The following is a 17,035-nucleotide window of genomic DNA, read 5'->3' on the forward strand; positions in this document are numbered from 1 at the left end:
GAAGCAGCTTTCCTAAGTGCCTGAAAGAGAATCTCCAATGAATAGATCTTTGCTGGATGGAGCACTCTCTGGAGGTACCTCCTTTCTTTCTCAGGTAGATACAGAAAGTGGATACAGCGAGAACAAAACTAATTCAGGAACTTCCTGAAAGTACACAATTAATTCAAACCTAAGTGATTTGCTGTAAGCCCTATTAAGAAGTAAAACTGTGGTTTCCCCTGCCACCACCTTCACCAAAGAGCTGTATGTCCACACTGCTCAGGGGTTTTACTATGATGCGAACACAGTAAACCCAGCAAGACTACAACACAGCAACAGCAAACATTTACAATTCCCTTGCAGGAATCCTACTCTAGCTTACAAGTAAAAGCTGCATCCCTCATATGCTGGCAAGATGTCAAACATCAAGGCCTAACTAGAGCTGCTTTACAAAGCAGAGCTCACCTGTGTGTCACAGAAAGGAAGGCACACTGCTGCTGCCAGGAGGAACAGCACACTGTGGAGAAGAGAAAGAAAAAAAAAAAAAAAAAGCAAGACAAATGCTTTCAACCTGGTTTTGTACTCTCAGCAAAGTAGAGGCAATTCCAGTCAATTTTACACTGACACTTCCCTTACTTAATTTTCTTATTCCGTATTTAAAAAGCAATTCCTGCCACCAAAATTGAGTTTTACATCATGCATTCTTCATAACTTGTACACAGCAAAGTTTTATGGGAAGAGAAGCAGCACAAAACATCACAGAAGTGATGAAAGCAAGTATTTTTAGTGGAGAATATTTTTCTTCACTAGCCATCTCGGTTCGCTAGGCTTTTTCAGAAAGCCAAAATCAGCCAATTTCTGGTTGAATGGCTACCAAAAACTTCTTTCATTAGGATGAATTGCCTGTTACAACAATTCCAGCAGATATGACTCCATTACAAGTGTGACATTGTTACTCCAGAACACAGAGCAAGGTGGAAGTGACTGGTATTACACTAGAAATGTCTTAAGGACAGCACAAGTCCTCTCCTAGTCCACTGACTCAGGCTAAATAAATTCTTAACCTGTGGCTGAGTTAATATTGGTTCAAGCTACATGGAATACACTGATGTGGAATTTCTGTCGACTGTCACTATTAATACTAACATACAGTTGGTTTTGCAGCTTATTTTCCTACTCTCTAAGGGCATGGGAAAAGACAGAATAAAGATTATAAAAAATAATAGTATCCTTGACAATAATCCAGTGGTGAAGACAAGGCCACAGTAAGTCAGATAATGGAAACAACAGGAAGAAATTAGGAAGATAATGCCTCTAAGTATACTAAAAAATAACCCAACATTATCCATTCTTAAGCACAGCTAAAAGATTACAGGATGTGGAGGACAGCAAATATTCATTCTTCAAGGAGATGTAGGGGGCACAGGATCAAATTTTTAACATATGACTGGTTGACTTCTGCTTGTCCCTTTCTATCTCCTTTTTGAAGCCTAAACAACTAGGGCCAACAGGGGTTGGCAGTTGTGTAGCTTAATATCACAGAATCATCAAGGTTGGAAGAGACCTTCAAGATCATTTGTCCAACCATCAACCCAGCACCACCATAATCAGCCTAAACCCTATCCCCAAGTGCCATGTCCAAACAGCTCTTGAACATTTCCAGAGATGGTGACTCCATCACCTCCCTGGGCAATTTATTCCAATGCCAAACCACTCTCGTAGTGATTTTTTTTCCCCTAATATCTGATCTGAACTTCCCCTGGTGCAATTTAAGGCCACTTCCTCTTGTTCGTTCACTTGAGACATGGCAGAAGAGACCGATGCCAACCTTGCTATGAATGACTCTAGCAGAAATGGGTCTCATTTACCTTTCATTTCTAAGGAAAGGCATTTTTAGCTACTTTCTAACACACTAATTATCTTTCTCTTACTGTTTACGAACTTCAAACTCACTGGAATTTCAAACATGGTTTCCATCTCCTTTCCAAAAGCATTGTTATGAGCACTGATTTTTCATTCATTTCATTTTTGTAAGGAGAAAAAAACATATCTATTCAAGCAATTGTTAAAAAAAAAAAAAAAAATTAATTACTCCTGTGTTGCAATTTAGGCTCACTGCCCACAGGAATGCGCCTTACATTCTTCACTGTTTTGGTGTGACATTATCTGAAGCAACTACAGAAGCTGGAGCCAAAACAAGTCTGAATCTGAATCTGAGTAGTTTTAAAAGCTTACCTACAGACTTTCAGATGAGAGGTCTGCTGTAAAAAAGAACATATGATTAAAACATTAAAATTTAATGATAAAAATGGTAAAATAGTGTTTTCTCCTTCCAAAATCTGGAAAGTGATGACAGCTGATCTTACTGCACCACACACATTAAAACTTCAACAAGCAATATTCAAAATTTGAGCACGGCTTAGCAAATTTAACTTGACAAAGAAGAATCAGGATTACAGATAAGCCTACTCCGCCTTGATTTATATTTTCAGATTGCTTATCAGCAAGTAAACCTAAAACCAGACACGAACTTCATGCCTGCTCCTCAAACTTGACTTGAATTATACCAAAAACGTGTAAAATATGTACTCAAATATTGAGTTTTCTTAATTAGGTACTGCCCCATTCAAATCAGTCTTGATCTAAACTCATGAAATTTTCCCAATTCTTGATATGGAATTATTCCTGAGAAGCTTCCAGTTAGGCCTGTGTTTGCATTACCCTTGTCCGTAGTGCTTTTGTTTTTAAAGAGAGGAGTCATAAACTTCTGACATAGAAGGAAAATATGGAACACTTTGACAGGGACACTAATCAGAGGACAATGACACAGGGACATGCCATGGTACACACTGCTATGTCCCTTAGGCATAACCTTAGTGATCTCTTCTGTTGTTAGATGTAGTAAACACTCATTTATCTTTCTTCTTTATAGACAACAGATATAATGAATGGAAGATGCCTTTCACAGCAAGCCAAAGGCCACTGTAGAAACAACTTTGTGATGAATGATTTCCCACTCTTAGATCACACAGCAGCTCTGCAGTTAGTTAGAGAAACATTTCAAGAAAAGCCTAAAAAGAAGGCTCCCCAATTCAGTTTGTGAGAAAAATACCCCAGCTCTTACAAAAGGGTACAGGAATGATTCTCCTGACTTTCATAGGGGCAATATCTCAAGCATTCAAAACAAATTCAAAAATGTACCATTCCTTCTGCATTTTATTTGGAGATGTGACCTATCTGTAATCATACAATACACTGTATCTATTATACTGATTAGTTCTAAGGACATAATCCTCCTTCCTCTCAGCTCAAACAACGAGATTTTTATGTGGGGCATGAGAGAGAGGGAATATTAATTTTCAAAAGGAAAAAACAAGCAGGACCAAGCCAGTCTTAAAAATGCAGATCAGACTGGTGATATGTATTTGCACTGCTTCATCAACTAAAGGGGAAAAGGAAACATCAGTATAGATACTTGTCAACAGCAAAAAGCTCTCTCTGGGTCTCATTAATGAGTAGCTATTACAGTGAGTCTAGAAAAGTAGATGGCACTAATGCCTGTATTCTATCACAGGAGTTACCTTGACTTGATCAATTACCTCTTTCAGTACAAACTTCTGGAAACCGCAGGTTACAACTTCTGCTGCGTTGTGCACAGTGAGGAATACTGGGATTGGCTGCCGTGGAGAGAGAACAAAAATGCCCAAATCAACCCAGAACAGTCACACACATAGGAAGGGGCACTCCTCCCAGAGACAGCTGTCCCACATGTCTGTGGTTTGGGGTTTTGTTTTTGAAGCTGTAAACCCATGCCACATTGCCTAAAAGAGATTTAACCCATTCCAATCACTACCACATGGTACAGGCATCTTTAAATGCAGACCCTGCTGCAGACCTGCTTGCTGTGTCTCCCACTGCTGAATACTCAGTCAGTTTGTTTGTACACAGCTACCCCAGCAAGATTTGCCCCAGGTTTCTGCCTTTAGTTTTCCCTCTCTGATCCAGGATCTTCAGCCTCCACCATAAACAGTTCTCATTTGTTGTCCCATTTCTGTTTGCTGATACTAAGAATACAGTGTGACTCCTAGCAACAGAACTGTGGGCAAGATGATTTTAGGTGATTGTTTTCAGTTACTGCTAGGAAGAGCTGCCCAAAATTAGGATAGAAATGCAATAGTTCATATACAAATGATGTCAAAATTATACCCATTGAAGTATCTGGACACCATCCCGACATGAAATCATTAAGAAACAAACCCCAACGATAACAATAATGAATCAAACACCCATTGCCCTGGGCAAACCCAACCAGAATTAGTGGTTCATAATACTTCCTCCAGATCAGATCCATGGTCTCTCAGACAGTTGAAACAGAAGCAATTCTATGCTCTGATTACGATAATCTAAAGACTAAGCCAGTTTAGGAAGCAGTATTTCCCCACTAGTGTATAATATTTAAATCACAGTAGCAGAGAATGAGTTAATTTCTCATTGATGTCCAAGCTTTTAAGTATGAGATGATATAAGCAGCAAATATCTCTCAAATGTGACTTTACGTATTTTCTGTAATTCTCTTTTCTTTACCATGAAGCCAGATAAGCATTGCTCATTGAACATTTTAAGTCATGATGAGAACTGGGGTGGATCCATAAACACAACAGTTACACTTAGATAAGAATGAAAAGCACACAAACACAACTGGCATGAAGTTGTTGGACCTAGCTTCACCAGTCCTGAAAACCAATTCTCAACCCTGCTGCTGGACAACTGAGAGCATAAACCCAGAAGTATCTAACATAAAAGCACTCTGAGCTTGACACAGCAGTAGGATATACAAGAAATACCCATAAACAAAGGAAAGTTGACAGCAGAATTTACATTCTTCCCTTCATGAAAGTAAATTTGTTGGGTTTTTCTTTCCTCCCTTCTGCTTTTGGCTCTTCCAAATATGTTTTGGAGCCAACAATGGCTCCAGTTTGCCTAGCCCAGTTAACCTTCTCCATATGTCTATTGCCTTTGATGCAAGTAGTTCTTAAATTTGTGAGTGGGCTTAATGCTTATGAAAAGAAAGGTTTACTGGCTGGGCAGGCAGGGTGAATAGAGACTGTACAGATCTCCCCTCACAGCTCTGCATACTTTTTTTAATGCATCACAGTCCAGAGCTAAGCAGTCCTCCTCCAGTTCTAGCCCTGAATCCTTGGTCTGGGGAGATTGCCAGCACCTCTAGGAAGAGGCACAAACAGAGATTAAAGTTGTAGCTTTGCCAATATACAGGAGTGTTTGAAAGTGGGTCCCCTTGGATTTGATAATAAAAGTACACATAATTTCTGCTTTAGGAACAAACCCACTTAACTCAACGATGCTGTTGAGATGAGCCAATTCAGCTATGATTTTGGGAGAGTCCACTTTCCTTCTCACTCTGTCATAAAATTGTTGTACACAAAGTTATTGTAAGCAAAGCTTCTCTATAGGATTGAATTTAGCCCCACTACAAGGCAGCACATAATAATTATGGCCTAAGACTAGTCATCCTTTTGTCTTGCCTCATAAAACGGCCACAGAATTAGATCTCTAAATCCCCATTCATGTACAACAGAAGCCATTAAGAAATGGAGATGCACCTTAAAAAATATTTGGGATACAAATCAAAACCCTCCACAGCCCTTCTGCCACTCCAGTGCAGTTCATTCATGAATGACCAGAGCAGGAACAGGAGGTTGACACAGTAACTTACAGGATGACTAGGAAGCAAGAAGTAATAGAGAGGATGTGATTCATAACTCCTCCACCACCCAGGTGAGCAAGCAGAAAAGATGCTCCTGCATCTTTCAAGCTTTAGTGATGCTTCCAGACAGGGTTTTCCTTAGGGAACTTTGCTTACCTTACACCAAAGAAGCCCAATGGAACTTCCTTTGACAAGGAACCAAGAGGACGTAAATGCAATCACCCTGAGACAGAACTAATCTGGGAGCAGAGGTCTTCTGAGCAGCTCTGTGCTTTCCCAATATTATTTGGGTCCAAGATAAGGCCTCCAACCTTGCTTACGAGGACAGAGACCTCCTGTTCTTTTCTGTTCTATCTCTCTGCTGGGATTTTCAAGGGATCACTACGATCAGAATCTGGTAAAAAAAGTCCCTTTTGATTCTTCTTGGGGTTTAGGAGGTGACAGGAGCAAGCTGGCTCTGGAGTTACATTTAGATGCATTGATAGAATGCAGAAGGGAACTAGTGCATGATATGGGCTTGCAGACTGCATACAGCAGCAAAAAATTGTTATTTTTTTAAAATTAGTGCCACCAATTTATTTTACTTTTTTAAAGGAAGACTATACAATTTAAGCATAAAGCATTCAAGTTTCATGAAAGCAGATTTGACATTCTGTAAACATTTCGTAAATTACTGTGATGCAAATGAATCATAAAACAGAGTAATCCAGCCCTTCCCATAATTTCTTTCCAACTTTCTATTTATTTTTTCAAATCCTGCAAAGAATCAAAAGCTTCTCACTGGAATGGTCTTCACCAGTTTCCTGGAAGGATTTGCCACAGGTCCCACAACCCCATTCCTCCTTTTACAAAGTTACAGCTACTGATTTCTTCAGCTTCTTCCCTACTTGTACAATTCAGACCACTGAGAATCTGTTCAGCAAAACACTGCATACTCTGGAGAGATGCTGAGTGCTTTGGACCGTCACAGAGATTCTTTCTGATACTTAGTAGGAATGAACCAGTGCATTAGCTCCATTAACAATGGATCTATTATTTAAACCCCTCCTGCCTCCTTTCCCCTCAACCCAGGAACAGCATTAAACACCATGTATGAAGGGAATGGTTTTTGTTTACAAAGTAGAGATAATAAAGAACTGATTTCTACTGGTTCATTTCTTACCAATCTAGAGAGTGCCCTAGAGCCAGCATAAATAATGCCCACAAAAAGTACTGATGCAGGAAGCCATGACAGGATTTCAGACCTGTGAAAACAATTAAAATCCCATTATTTCACCACATTCTGTTTACATACAGAAAGCAACAGTTGCATGCAAGGAATGTAATAATATGCAAATACATACATACAATTCAAACATGCATATTAAAGTCACTGTCTGATTGCTCAGTGCTCCTCCCATTTACTAAAGAGTCCAAGTCAGAAATTATTCATTTTATCTAATCCAAGACAGGAACTGACTGCAGATATATTTTGTTTGTTTTACTCTTTCCCTGGCTCCTCTCCCTCCAAAATCCTGTTGTTGTTTTTTTCTCCATTAGAAATTACTCACATTGGTTTTTAAAGGAGAGACATCTCAACTAATTTCCTTGATATTCTGTGAAAGGAACAAAACCTGACAAACGAAGGCATAAAATGGCTCACTTGCACAGACAGCACACATTTTCACTATGTACAAATACACTTGGCCACCCACACATTCATTTCTCAGCCAGATTTACAAAGAGACTCTTCCTAAAGATCAGATTGTCTCTGTGGGAGCCTATCTCTTGAGATTTCCTAATGATAATGCTTTGACTAAGCCAAACTCCTAGAGGCAATTTGACAACTAATGGAGGGATGAAGTCATCAGATTGATTTGATTAATTTTTTTTAGCCATGGTTACTGCAGTAGGGTCAGGTTTCAGTTCTGAGAAGAGGCTTCAGAATTTGCACTTTTCCTATTTTTGATCTTGTTACTTAAGGGGAAAAAGGAATCAGATAGGTGGTAAATTTCAGAGAGAATAATGTAAGATTTTGGGCAAGGGAAGAAAGGAGTAGCAGTGAGGTAAAGGCCTGAATCAAAGGCTTCCCAAGACTGAAGACATGCCTGCCCCGTTCACTCTTCCCAAGCTTTAAATTAAAGTGGAGGGAACATTAGTGATCAGTGCTGGTTCTTGAAAAAAAACCCAAACTGCTTGTAGTTCCTTAATTTGCATTTCACTTCTAATTAACATGTAAACTTGAAATGCAATTACAGATACTGGTACACCACCACACTTCATGGAACACCAGAAAACAGACCACTAAATGATGAAGCCAGAACAGTATGAATGAAGAAAAAACATGTGCAAAGATTCACATAATCACAGACAAGGGAAAAACCATAAATATCACATTTCCTCTGTTATATATATTTTTTTTTTTCCAAGACACTCAATCAAAAACCCAGGGCCACAAAAATTATCTTTAGATCCTTTCACCAGCATAAATATTTGCTCTGGGTTTTCTTGAGTAGTCACAATAAATTTTTATAAAAATACAGTTTCTTTTGAGGTTATTGACTTCAACTGGAATTTCATCAACCAAAATCTAATACTGTCATACCTCATTACCAATGAATTCACATCAGACACCAACAAAAATACCCCCCACCCTATTGGAACAGCAACAAATGGAAGAAAGGGGGAGGGAAGAAAAGAAAGTGGGTCTGGGAAGATAAAAGGAACACATGATGAAAACCAAATTTTCATTTAGAACATAAAAATATCACTCTTTCATGTTCCCCACCACTAAATTGTAGGAATCCTAAATATGTCCTCATCTCCAATGCAATTCTGAGAAGTGCAGTGGAAAAGGACTTCAGATGCATTTTCCATGATGTAAGGGTAGAATTTTATGCTGCCAAGTGGGAATTTCAGGACTGAAAAAGAATGCACGGATGTTTGATGTAACGTGTCAGCATCAACAATCTGTCTTGTATGTAAACCAATTAGCAGCTTCTTATGTTGGCAATACAGTGATGTACATGCAAAATAAAAAAAGAACTGATGAGTCTGTGGTTGTTTTAGGTCTAAATCCAAATCCCACTATAGGCAATGGCAGGTTCCCCCAAACAACACTTAAAGTAAGGCTCTGAGCTGCTGCTTAGCTGTGGGTGAAATGCAGCACTACGAGAAATGCCAACCAGAACACATCAGACTTATGTGCCTACAAGAGTTAGGCAGAAGCTGGGCAGCAGACTGCAGCACTGGAAGAATTATGCAGATGCTGCATGTTCCTCTGTGCTCCACAGAGCCCTTGTTTTACTAATACTAAAAGCTTTGCAGTCAAAATTTGCTGTTTAGAAGAAATTATGGAGAGTCCCTTACAGTATGTCCTGGGGGGAAGCAGAGGCAAAGCAGGTTATCCACAAAATCTAAGTGAGATTACTCTAAATAATATGTTTTCATTTGGTCTTTATAGTGAGGTTAGTATTCTGGACTTTAGACAAAGGATGATGATCTCTATGTAATAATTTAACTCTGCTGAGACACTTATGGATAACCTGAATGGGCTCAGAAAGTATATGAGATCAGTCCATGAGACAGAAAAATCGAGACTTTTTGGACATAAACAAACAAATGGATGGCAGTTTATTATTTGAAGCATGATGAGACTAAAGACTGGCTATGATATTCCTAAGTATCCTACACATACAGCAACTCTTCCTCCCAAAACAACAGACAGATTCGGAGACAAATATTCTGTAAGGGGGGGTGAAAATGTTCACATCCCAGTGGTAGTATTAAAATCACCTTTGCACATTATGTTTGTTCATTTGTTTGTTTGTTTGCTAGTGAGTTTTTTGGTTGGTAGTGCTTTAGAAAACCCTCTGTTTTTTTGTTTTGGCTTTGATTAGTTTTTTCTCCAATACAGGAGATACATGTTACAAATCCACCTCTGCAAAGCATTAAAGCATGTGCCTAATCTTTGTGAAGAAGGACAGGTTTAAACTCATGCTTAAATAGCTGGATGAATTATAGCCAAAGTATGTCAATTAATTCTGGTTGTTCCATTCAGTCTATTCTAGAACAGGTATTCTCTATTAACTAAGCTAATGAAGAGGTTTCTCAAGAGGGATTTCAACCCCTTTCCCTACAGTGTGCTGACATCTAGTGGCCTCATGTCTCCAGGGTCAAAATACGAACTAATTTTTCATCAGAACTTTTCTTAGATAAAAACAATCTCTTCAACATCAGAGAGTAGTTCTTGTCCTCTATTTTTGTTAATATCTTCCCAGGTCTTGAAAAGAAAAAAGTATCTTTTCCACGATGGGAAAAAAAGATTCCACTTCTTTAATTTCGTTATTTAAAGCAGAAGTAATCATTAGTGATGAAAAGCTGAACTATAAAAGGACATTACTGATGGCTATATTCCTCTAGACTGTTCTGTGAAACAATATAAATTTGATAATAATATATATATGTATTGGTAACTGCCAGTAAAGCTAGGTTTGGACCCTAATCCTCTCTCTGCCAAAGACACTGACAGCTTTTATGATATCCTCAGTTGATTGCAGCTATAAAATGGGAAACTAAATTCTGTTTTAATTTACGACCTCACTTATATTTCCGTGGTGATGTAGTCATTTGCATGGCCATGAAAACAGAACACAGCCTGGTTTTTCTGACATACTCACAGGATTTCATTCTAAGTGAGGAGATTTAATTTTTCAAACCAACTCTTTGAATCTTAAACAGAAGGTTAATCAGTTGTCACTTGCTAATACAGAATCACTAAGAAAAAATTACATTAGAAGGGAAGTCTGGCAGTCACTTAGTCCAAACTGTCCCATCTTCAGAGTCAAGTCGCATTATTCAGGTCATCACCCAGGAAAGTTTTTAGTATCTTCTGAGATGAAGACTCAATGATTGCTGTGGGCATACATCCTCTAAGTGATACCATTTTGCACAACAAAAAAGATGCTACATTCCGTACTGCAGAATGGATCCACCTGAGCAGAGTACAGCATGATGACTCTTCTGAATTGTGCTGTCACACTCAGTTCAAGGAGATGATCTTTGTCTACAAAGCACCATTTAATTTGGAGAGTGATTGTCAGTTAGGAAAATGTGAATGATGCCCATTTAGGAGACAGCTCTCAGAAAATGGCAGATCACATTTGTAGACTTAGCCCCCCGAGGGTTGTGTGGAAGGTTGTGTCAATGCTCTTAATTAACATTTCCAAGGTTTCTCTTACAATACTAAAAAAAAAAGTACAGGGAAGAGATATGGACAGATGGTTGGACAAGATATCCTTATTGTGTTCACTAAGGGCTTTTTGGCTATCTTACCAAAGTTAAAATGAATCACTTTATATTAGTAGTCGGTTTAAGTGGGTGTCACTGAACACCCATTTGACTAAAATGTGAGTTCCCTTCTACATCTGTGAAGCAGAACACGAACACACCCACCCCAACCTCTATTTTAGCCAGTTAGTAACATCCACAACCAACTTAACTATGTTGTAATCCAGCTACAGAAAATAAGTGTTTGGCAAAAACCAAAAAACCTACAGTACCTTGAACACAAGTTTATCTCCACCCAGCCCAGCTTCCAGGAGATGTGAAGCAGAAGTCCACCCACCAGTGTCTGCCACCTGAAACAGAACAACACTAGGAAATAATATGTGCGGCCTAGGAAACACGTGCAGACAATTTAGAATAAGTAGCAAGTAATGCACACTGATTTCTCCTACACTTTAAAATAAGTTATCAGCTTTCTTCTTTCTTAAGCTTGTGGTTTTCAGACAGCTGTTTCAGGTTTCTTGGGTGAAAATCCTTGAACATCTAGCACAGTTCAGACAGAGATACTGTACTACAATTTTAAATGACATTAACATCCGTAACATATAGAATTGGGTTGATTTATTATTCCCATTTGTTGCAATGCATTTAAGCAATTATTTAAAAACTTTTTCACACATACACAAATAAACAAAGATTAACTCTATGCAGTGTTATTGCAGTTGGACACTGCCAGAGAAGAGTGAGCTCATTTTCCACATGGATATGGTAAATATTCAATGCTACTATCACAGCTCACTTCACCTTTTTTTGGATGAAGAGCATATGCGAGCTTAAAAGCCAAGTTTCCCTGACGTTTGTGGCAGGTTTGACCATGGTTTAGCCAAGCCAGTGCTGAAATCCCATCAGCTTTATTGAGAAGAATTTCCTCTTGTCTCAGGTTCTAAGGACAGAAGTTGGTGACAGCTTCAGATGCCTAGGACTACGCGGTATAGTCTTAGATCATACAGGGAACAAAACCAAGGACAATGAACAATAACAGCATGAACTAAGAATTACATTCTTTTCCTCTTTGCTCATCTGTCATAGGTCTAAGTGAAAGTGCATCTGAGCCACTTCAAAAATTTCAAGGAAAGGTCACTTTTAAAAGCCAGAACTGACGGAAAAATATTAAGATGCTGAAATGCATTTCCAAATAATAGAAAAAGGAAATAACTGTGGTGAAACAGATGCGATAAGGTAGTTGCTTGCCATTGAAATATGCTTTTCTGTTGATTTACCATGTCTATTTTACACAAATTACTCAAAACCCTCCCCCTATACAATTAAAGCCTCGTGCAAGAGACAGATTCTGTGTATGTGCCAAAACTGAAGAAAGCATTCATCGCATATTTAATTGAGCTGAATACACTCAAAGTAAGTGGAGATTCCCAAGGTAATTATTCCTAGAGTTGATTGCAGTCCTGGGACTGCAAGTCAGGCAAAAATGTAAGCCATGCTAAACAGCAGAAAAGGAAGCAAAGATATCCAGTGTCTGCAGGTTTTGACATTATCTCAAAAGAACAAATAGGGGAAGTCTTGACTCTAAGAGGCCAGATTTTCACTAAATGTCTCATCAACAACATTGACGGTATATATGGACACTTACCAAAACATTAAATTTCTCATTACACTTATTGAGATATGATGGTGACTTGTGATGCAGAGTTACCAAAAGCCAAGCAGGAAAAGAAGCAACATGGTATTTGTGGATGCCTAAAGATGGGTTTAAGGCTAGTTTTTTCTAGCATAGCAAAAGAACGCACCATAACTGCACACTATCCACGAGTGCCATTTCCAAAGACAAGAGGTTGTACTGTAATTGCTACTTTTCTATGCTGAAGCATAAGACTTTAAGGAAAATGAGAAATTATGGACTATATATCTTAATTACATCATCTCCATGATGTTTAAAAATTAACCAAGACACTTTAATGAATGCTTTATTAAGGCTTCATGAAGTATGTTCTCCCGACAGCAAAAGCCAGTAATGACACAAGGTAGTAAAGGTAGCTTCAGCATGAAACAGCAAGACGTTAAAGTCATTTTTCAAACAACTGTATTCTTAAAACAATACTTACCCTTGAAAAAGGGTAGGATAGGTAAATTGCAGGACAGACAGGACATACTGGAAAACAAATTGCAAATTAATGGACATCAAACACCTACAGTTTATAATATTAACAATCATGAGCAACAAAACATACACAAAAAGTTTTCATTTTTCTATATTTTGGTAGAAAAGACAAAAAAGAAGTCTAGTAATTTCTCTTGCTGTGGTGTATTTTCTCCCCCTTCCCTCACTGGGCTGCACTGTGATCTCTGAAATGCTTGATAGGCCTCAATCTTGATGAACAGCATCTGGGCTAAGTTCCACTTGAGCTTATGAGAAACACTGTCTGCTCCCAGGAACTTAATGTTTTTTAACAAACAGCCTTGGAGACTTATTTTTCTTGCCTGCATAACAACCGAAGCAGAACAATATTTTTCTTACTGAATTTCCAAAGAAAGTTACCAACCCGCATTGCAGCCAGGATGGAAAATTACTTCATCGAAACCCAACTCTCTTGTGACCCTATAAACAGCATTCCTGAGTGAGACCCTTTGAGCTCTCCCAGACCACAGCAGGATGCAACCAGCAACGTCCCTCTGAGTGGGACACCTCTCAGAGCCAGCAAACCCTCAAGTTTGCTACACTTGGAGGATCACTGAATGATGATAATGGATCCTGGGCTGATACCATCCACTCCTCCAGGGTCAACCCTTTGCCTGTGAAGAAGATGCAAAGGCACCCGATGTGAGTACTTCACTGAATCCGAGGGGAATTTTTCCTGAGTATACCGTGTACTTGCTCCTTTAGATCTGAGTGTGTGTGAATGTGGATATGCTGTAGCAAATTTGTTATGACTATTGCTCTCTTAGATTCTTAAGTACATAAGGTTCATAAGTAAGATAGGCCTGTGAGTCACTGTTGTGCCTATATTAAATTCTATACAAACCTTTCCTTAAATTCTGTAAATTAATCTTTTGATTAAGAGCTGCTACATTTAAGTGCTGTTAAAACCTTTAGGCTAAACTGTTGATCAAATCTGGGGCTAAGTTTGGCAAGTAGGTCCACTATGAATGCTGTGTGAGTGTGTTATTTCCTTTTATCCTTACCCTTTCCTATTCATACTTCATTGTAGATAATTTTAGGTCGATTGATTTTTAGATTGACTGATTTTAGTCTGATTTTTCTCTGTCTGCTTTAACTGTCTAATAATGATGTAGTAGATGTAATGATATAGTAATGATGTAATAACATAGTATCGATGGTAGTTGCCAACAAACTTTGTAGTGATTTCACTTTAATATTAAACCTGTTTTTGCCCATCCCTTTGCCAGTGATTCTTTGAGTGACCTAAAACACTAATTTGCGACACTTCCCATGCCAGAACTGGATGCTGGATGCTGCCTCAGTCACTGTGGAAGGTAACAGACACTAAAGTACATGAGGCATAGAGTGAACAATGGAGAAGGCTGTGATCTGAATTGCACTTTCACTTTCTGAACACACTCCATACATCACACTGAATGGAAAAGGATTAACAGGAACAAAAAGCCACAAGCACCAGTCAGTTAAAACCGTATCGTACCAAAGAGGCAGTCTTTGGCAGAACCAAGAGCAATAATCTTAACGTAATTGCCTCCTCATGACTAATGTATCTTACAGACTTAACATTCTGCTCACACACTATTTTGTGTAAAATATTATGCAGCCCATAAAGCCCATCAGAGATGTAATACATGGGGGTAAAAAGCAAAGCCTCTGTGTCATTGCTTTAGTGTGCTTTGTCTGGGCCTGCAAGTAAGGATACTAGTAGTGTCTCTTCACGTTATATATGTATATATGCAAATATGAGGCATAAATACATGTCTTCCAGGTCTAGCAACTTCCCATGGAGAAGTATATAAGTAGCACTTCTGCAAAGGAGAGCAATGATTGAAGCTTCCTCAGAGGAAATGAAAGGTACCTGCTGTTCCTTCCAATAGCCAGCAGAAGCTGTCAATGGCAAAAGGAGAAGCTGAAAGCTTTCAGCAGAGACGAAACTGTGCTGAGCACCTTGCAAGGTTCAGTTTTCAGGTGTGTGGGATGTCACTAAGAAGCTGGCATCAATATACATAGACAATGCATGTTGATTCACAACAGGTCCTTTTACACATACACCTGTCAGAACAGCCATGTGCATTTTAAATCAGGACAATCTACCTGCACATATCTGTACTCCTGCTTGCATTTGCACACCACCTGCAACAACTGAAAGGTCTATATTCTGGTTATTTTTAACTTTATTACACTAAAACCTACATTCAGGTTTGAGAATGGAGGCCCTGCGTCAATGTCCCTCTGACTTCCTCTAAAAGCACAGTTAAGCCAAGTACCTTTCCCAATGCATGATGCAACCTGGCAGCTCTTTTAGCCCCTTTCTGTTTATCTAATCACTGCTCCTAGCAGTCTGTCAGATCAAGTGCATTACCTCTCCCTACAAACTTTGCTTCATGTCTGGACTTCAGTCTACTTCTGGACATCCTTAATGGCAAATGTATCTCAGAACAGAAACCACTGGCCAACGCCCAGAAAAGATTTAATTTTCACCTCTGAAATGCTGCTTTCCTCTAATCCTCCCTCAGAAAATTCATACTCTGATTGCTTCACCAGCATTTTTTTCTTTCAGAAATCTGCACCACAAATACAGATGCTCTCTGATAAATAGGATAGCACAGAGCAGTTACTGTATTTCCTCCTCCCTGAGTAAAAAAAATTGCTTTCAATCTATGCTTAAATGATACGATTTTATTCACAATGTGGCCATCTTCAGCCTACTTCTTCTGCTTAGACATTTCAGCAACACTAATAAGAAATTGTTACACAGTGGAAAACAAAATTCTTGTCCTTAATTTGTAGGTTAATTAAGTTGCCAAAGGAACAAAGTTGCCATGGAAGTTAATATTTGTTTCACTACTGAAGTAATACTTTGAATGTTTCACATTTTTTCCTTGGATAATTGATATTATTGTTCCAGTTAACAGATCTTCTTTTGGGAATGAGGGCAGCTGCCAGAGTGAAATACATACAGCATCAGCGATACTTTCAGTGCAGCATAACTTCTGACTCTGTAACACTTCATTCATTGGAATGATATGATGTCAACCTCCTTGCCCTCCTAAACAAGACAATAGTGGAACGTATGTGGCCTGGAAAGGTAAAGATGTCACACACAGCAAAACGAAACCGGCACGCTATCCGCAGTTTCGGGAGCCCACTAGGATGGGCGGCAGGCTGAAGTGCCAGGGACTTCTTCACTCGTGGGGTAGTCCCGTCCGGGAAGGGCTGGTCCTCCGGCTCTCCCCGAGCAGGGCAGGGAAAGCAGAGGGCACCGTCTCTCCTCTTTCTCCTCTTTCTCCTCCTCCTGGCTCCCTGCACTTTCCTCGCCCCCCGCTCCCGGCAGCTGCGGACCGGCTGCCCAGCGCCCCCGCACCTCCCTGAACCCCGCCCGGCCCGTCCGAGACCGGGGCGGTCCCGCGCCCGCGCTCACCTTGTTGGTGAAGCTGGAGGCCAGGTAGAAGAGGCAGAAGGCGAGGCCGCCCGCCGGCCTCTTCAAATACATCGGTCAGCGCGGGCGCGGAGCGCGGTCCGGCGGGCGGCGGCCATCGGCCATGGCAGGGACACGTCGCCTCAGCGGGCGCCGCCTCTGCGGGGCCGCTGCTGCCGCCCGGCGGCCGTGCGGAGCTCAGGGCGGCCGTGCTGGGCTCAGGGCGGCCGTGCCGGGCTCAGGGACCGTGCGGGGCTCAGGGCGGCCGTGCCGGGCTCAGGGACCGTGCGGAGCTCAGGGCGGCCGTGCGGAGCTCAGGGCGGCCGTGCGGGGCTCAGGGCGGCCGTGCCGGGCTCAGGGACCGTGCGGAGCTCAGGGCGGCCGTGCGGAGCTCAGGGCGGCCGTGCCGGGTTCAGGGCGGCTGGAGCTCAGGGCAGCCCCGCAGTCCGGGCAC

General features: G+C 40.4%; 1 protein-coding gene across 2 annotated transcripts in view; it reads right to left on the reverse strand.

Moving 5' to 3' along the window:
* The window catches only part of TMEM241 (transmembrane protein 241), a 61,278-nt gene extending 44,545 nt beyond the window's left edge, over nucleotides 1–16,733 (reverse strand). Inside the window, exons 1-7 of one of the 2 annotated variants that reach the window (XM_048289496.1) lie at nucleotides 16,585–16,733; nucleotides 13,090–13,136; nucleotides 11,245–11,322; nucleotides 6,867–6,948; nucleotides 3,579–3,656; nucleotides 2,215–2,237; nucleotides 445–496 (exon numbers count right to left, since the gene is read on the reverse strand). In XM_048289496.1, coding sequence (XP_048145453.1) covers nucleotides 445–496; nucleotides 2,215–2,237; nucleotides 3,579–3,656; nucleotides 6,867–6,948; nucleotides 11,245–11,322; nucleotides 13,090–13,136; nucleotides 16,585–16,656 — 432 coding nt within the window. In that variant the 5' untranslated portion in view covers nucleotides 16,657–16,733. Of the gene's footprint in view, nucleotides 1–444; nucleotides 497–2,214; nucleotides 2,241–3,578; nucleotides 3,657–6,866; nucleotides 6,949–11,244; nucleotides 11,323–13,089; nucleotides 13,137–16,584 lie in introns of both variants that reach the window. The other variant, XM_048289495.1, reaches the window with a different exon arrangement.
* Nucleotides 16,734–17,035: the final 302 nt, after the last annotated feature.

Source organism: Corvus hawaiiensis, chromosome 30 (genome assembly GCF_020740725.1).
Source record: "Corvus hawaiiensis isolate bCorHaw1 chromosome 30, bCorHaw1.pri.cur, whole genome shotgun sequence".
Classification (NCBI taxonomy): Eukaryota; Metazoa; Chordata; class Aves; order Passeriformes; family Corvidae; genus Corvus; species Corvus hawaiiensis.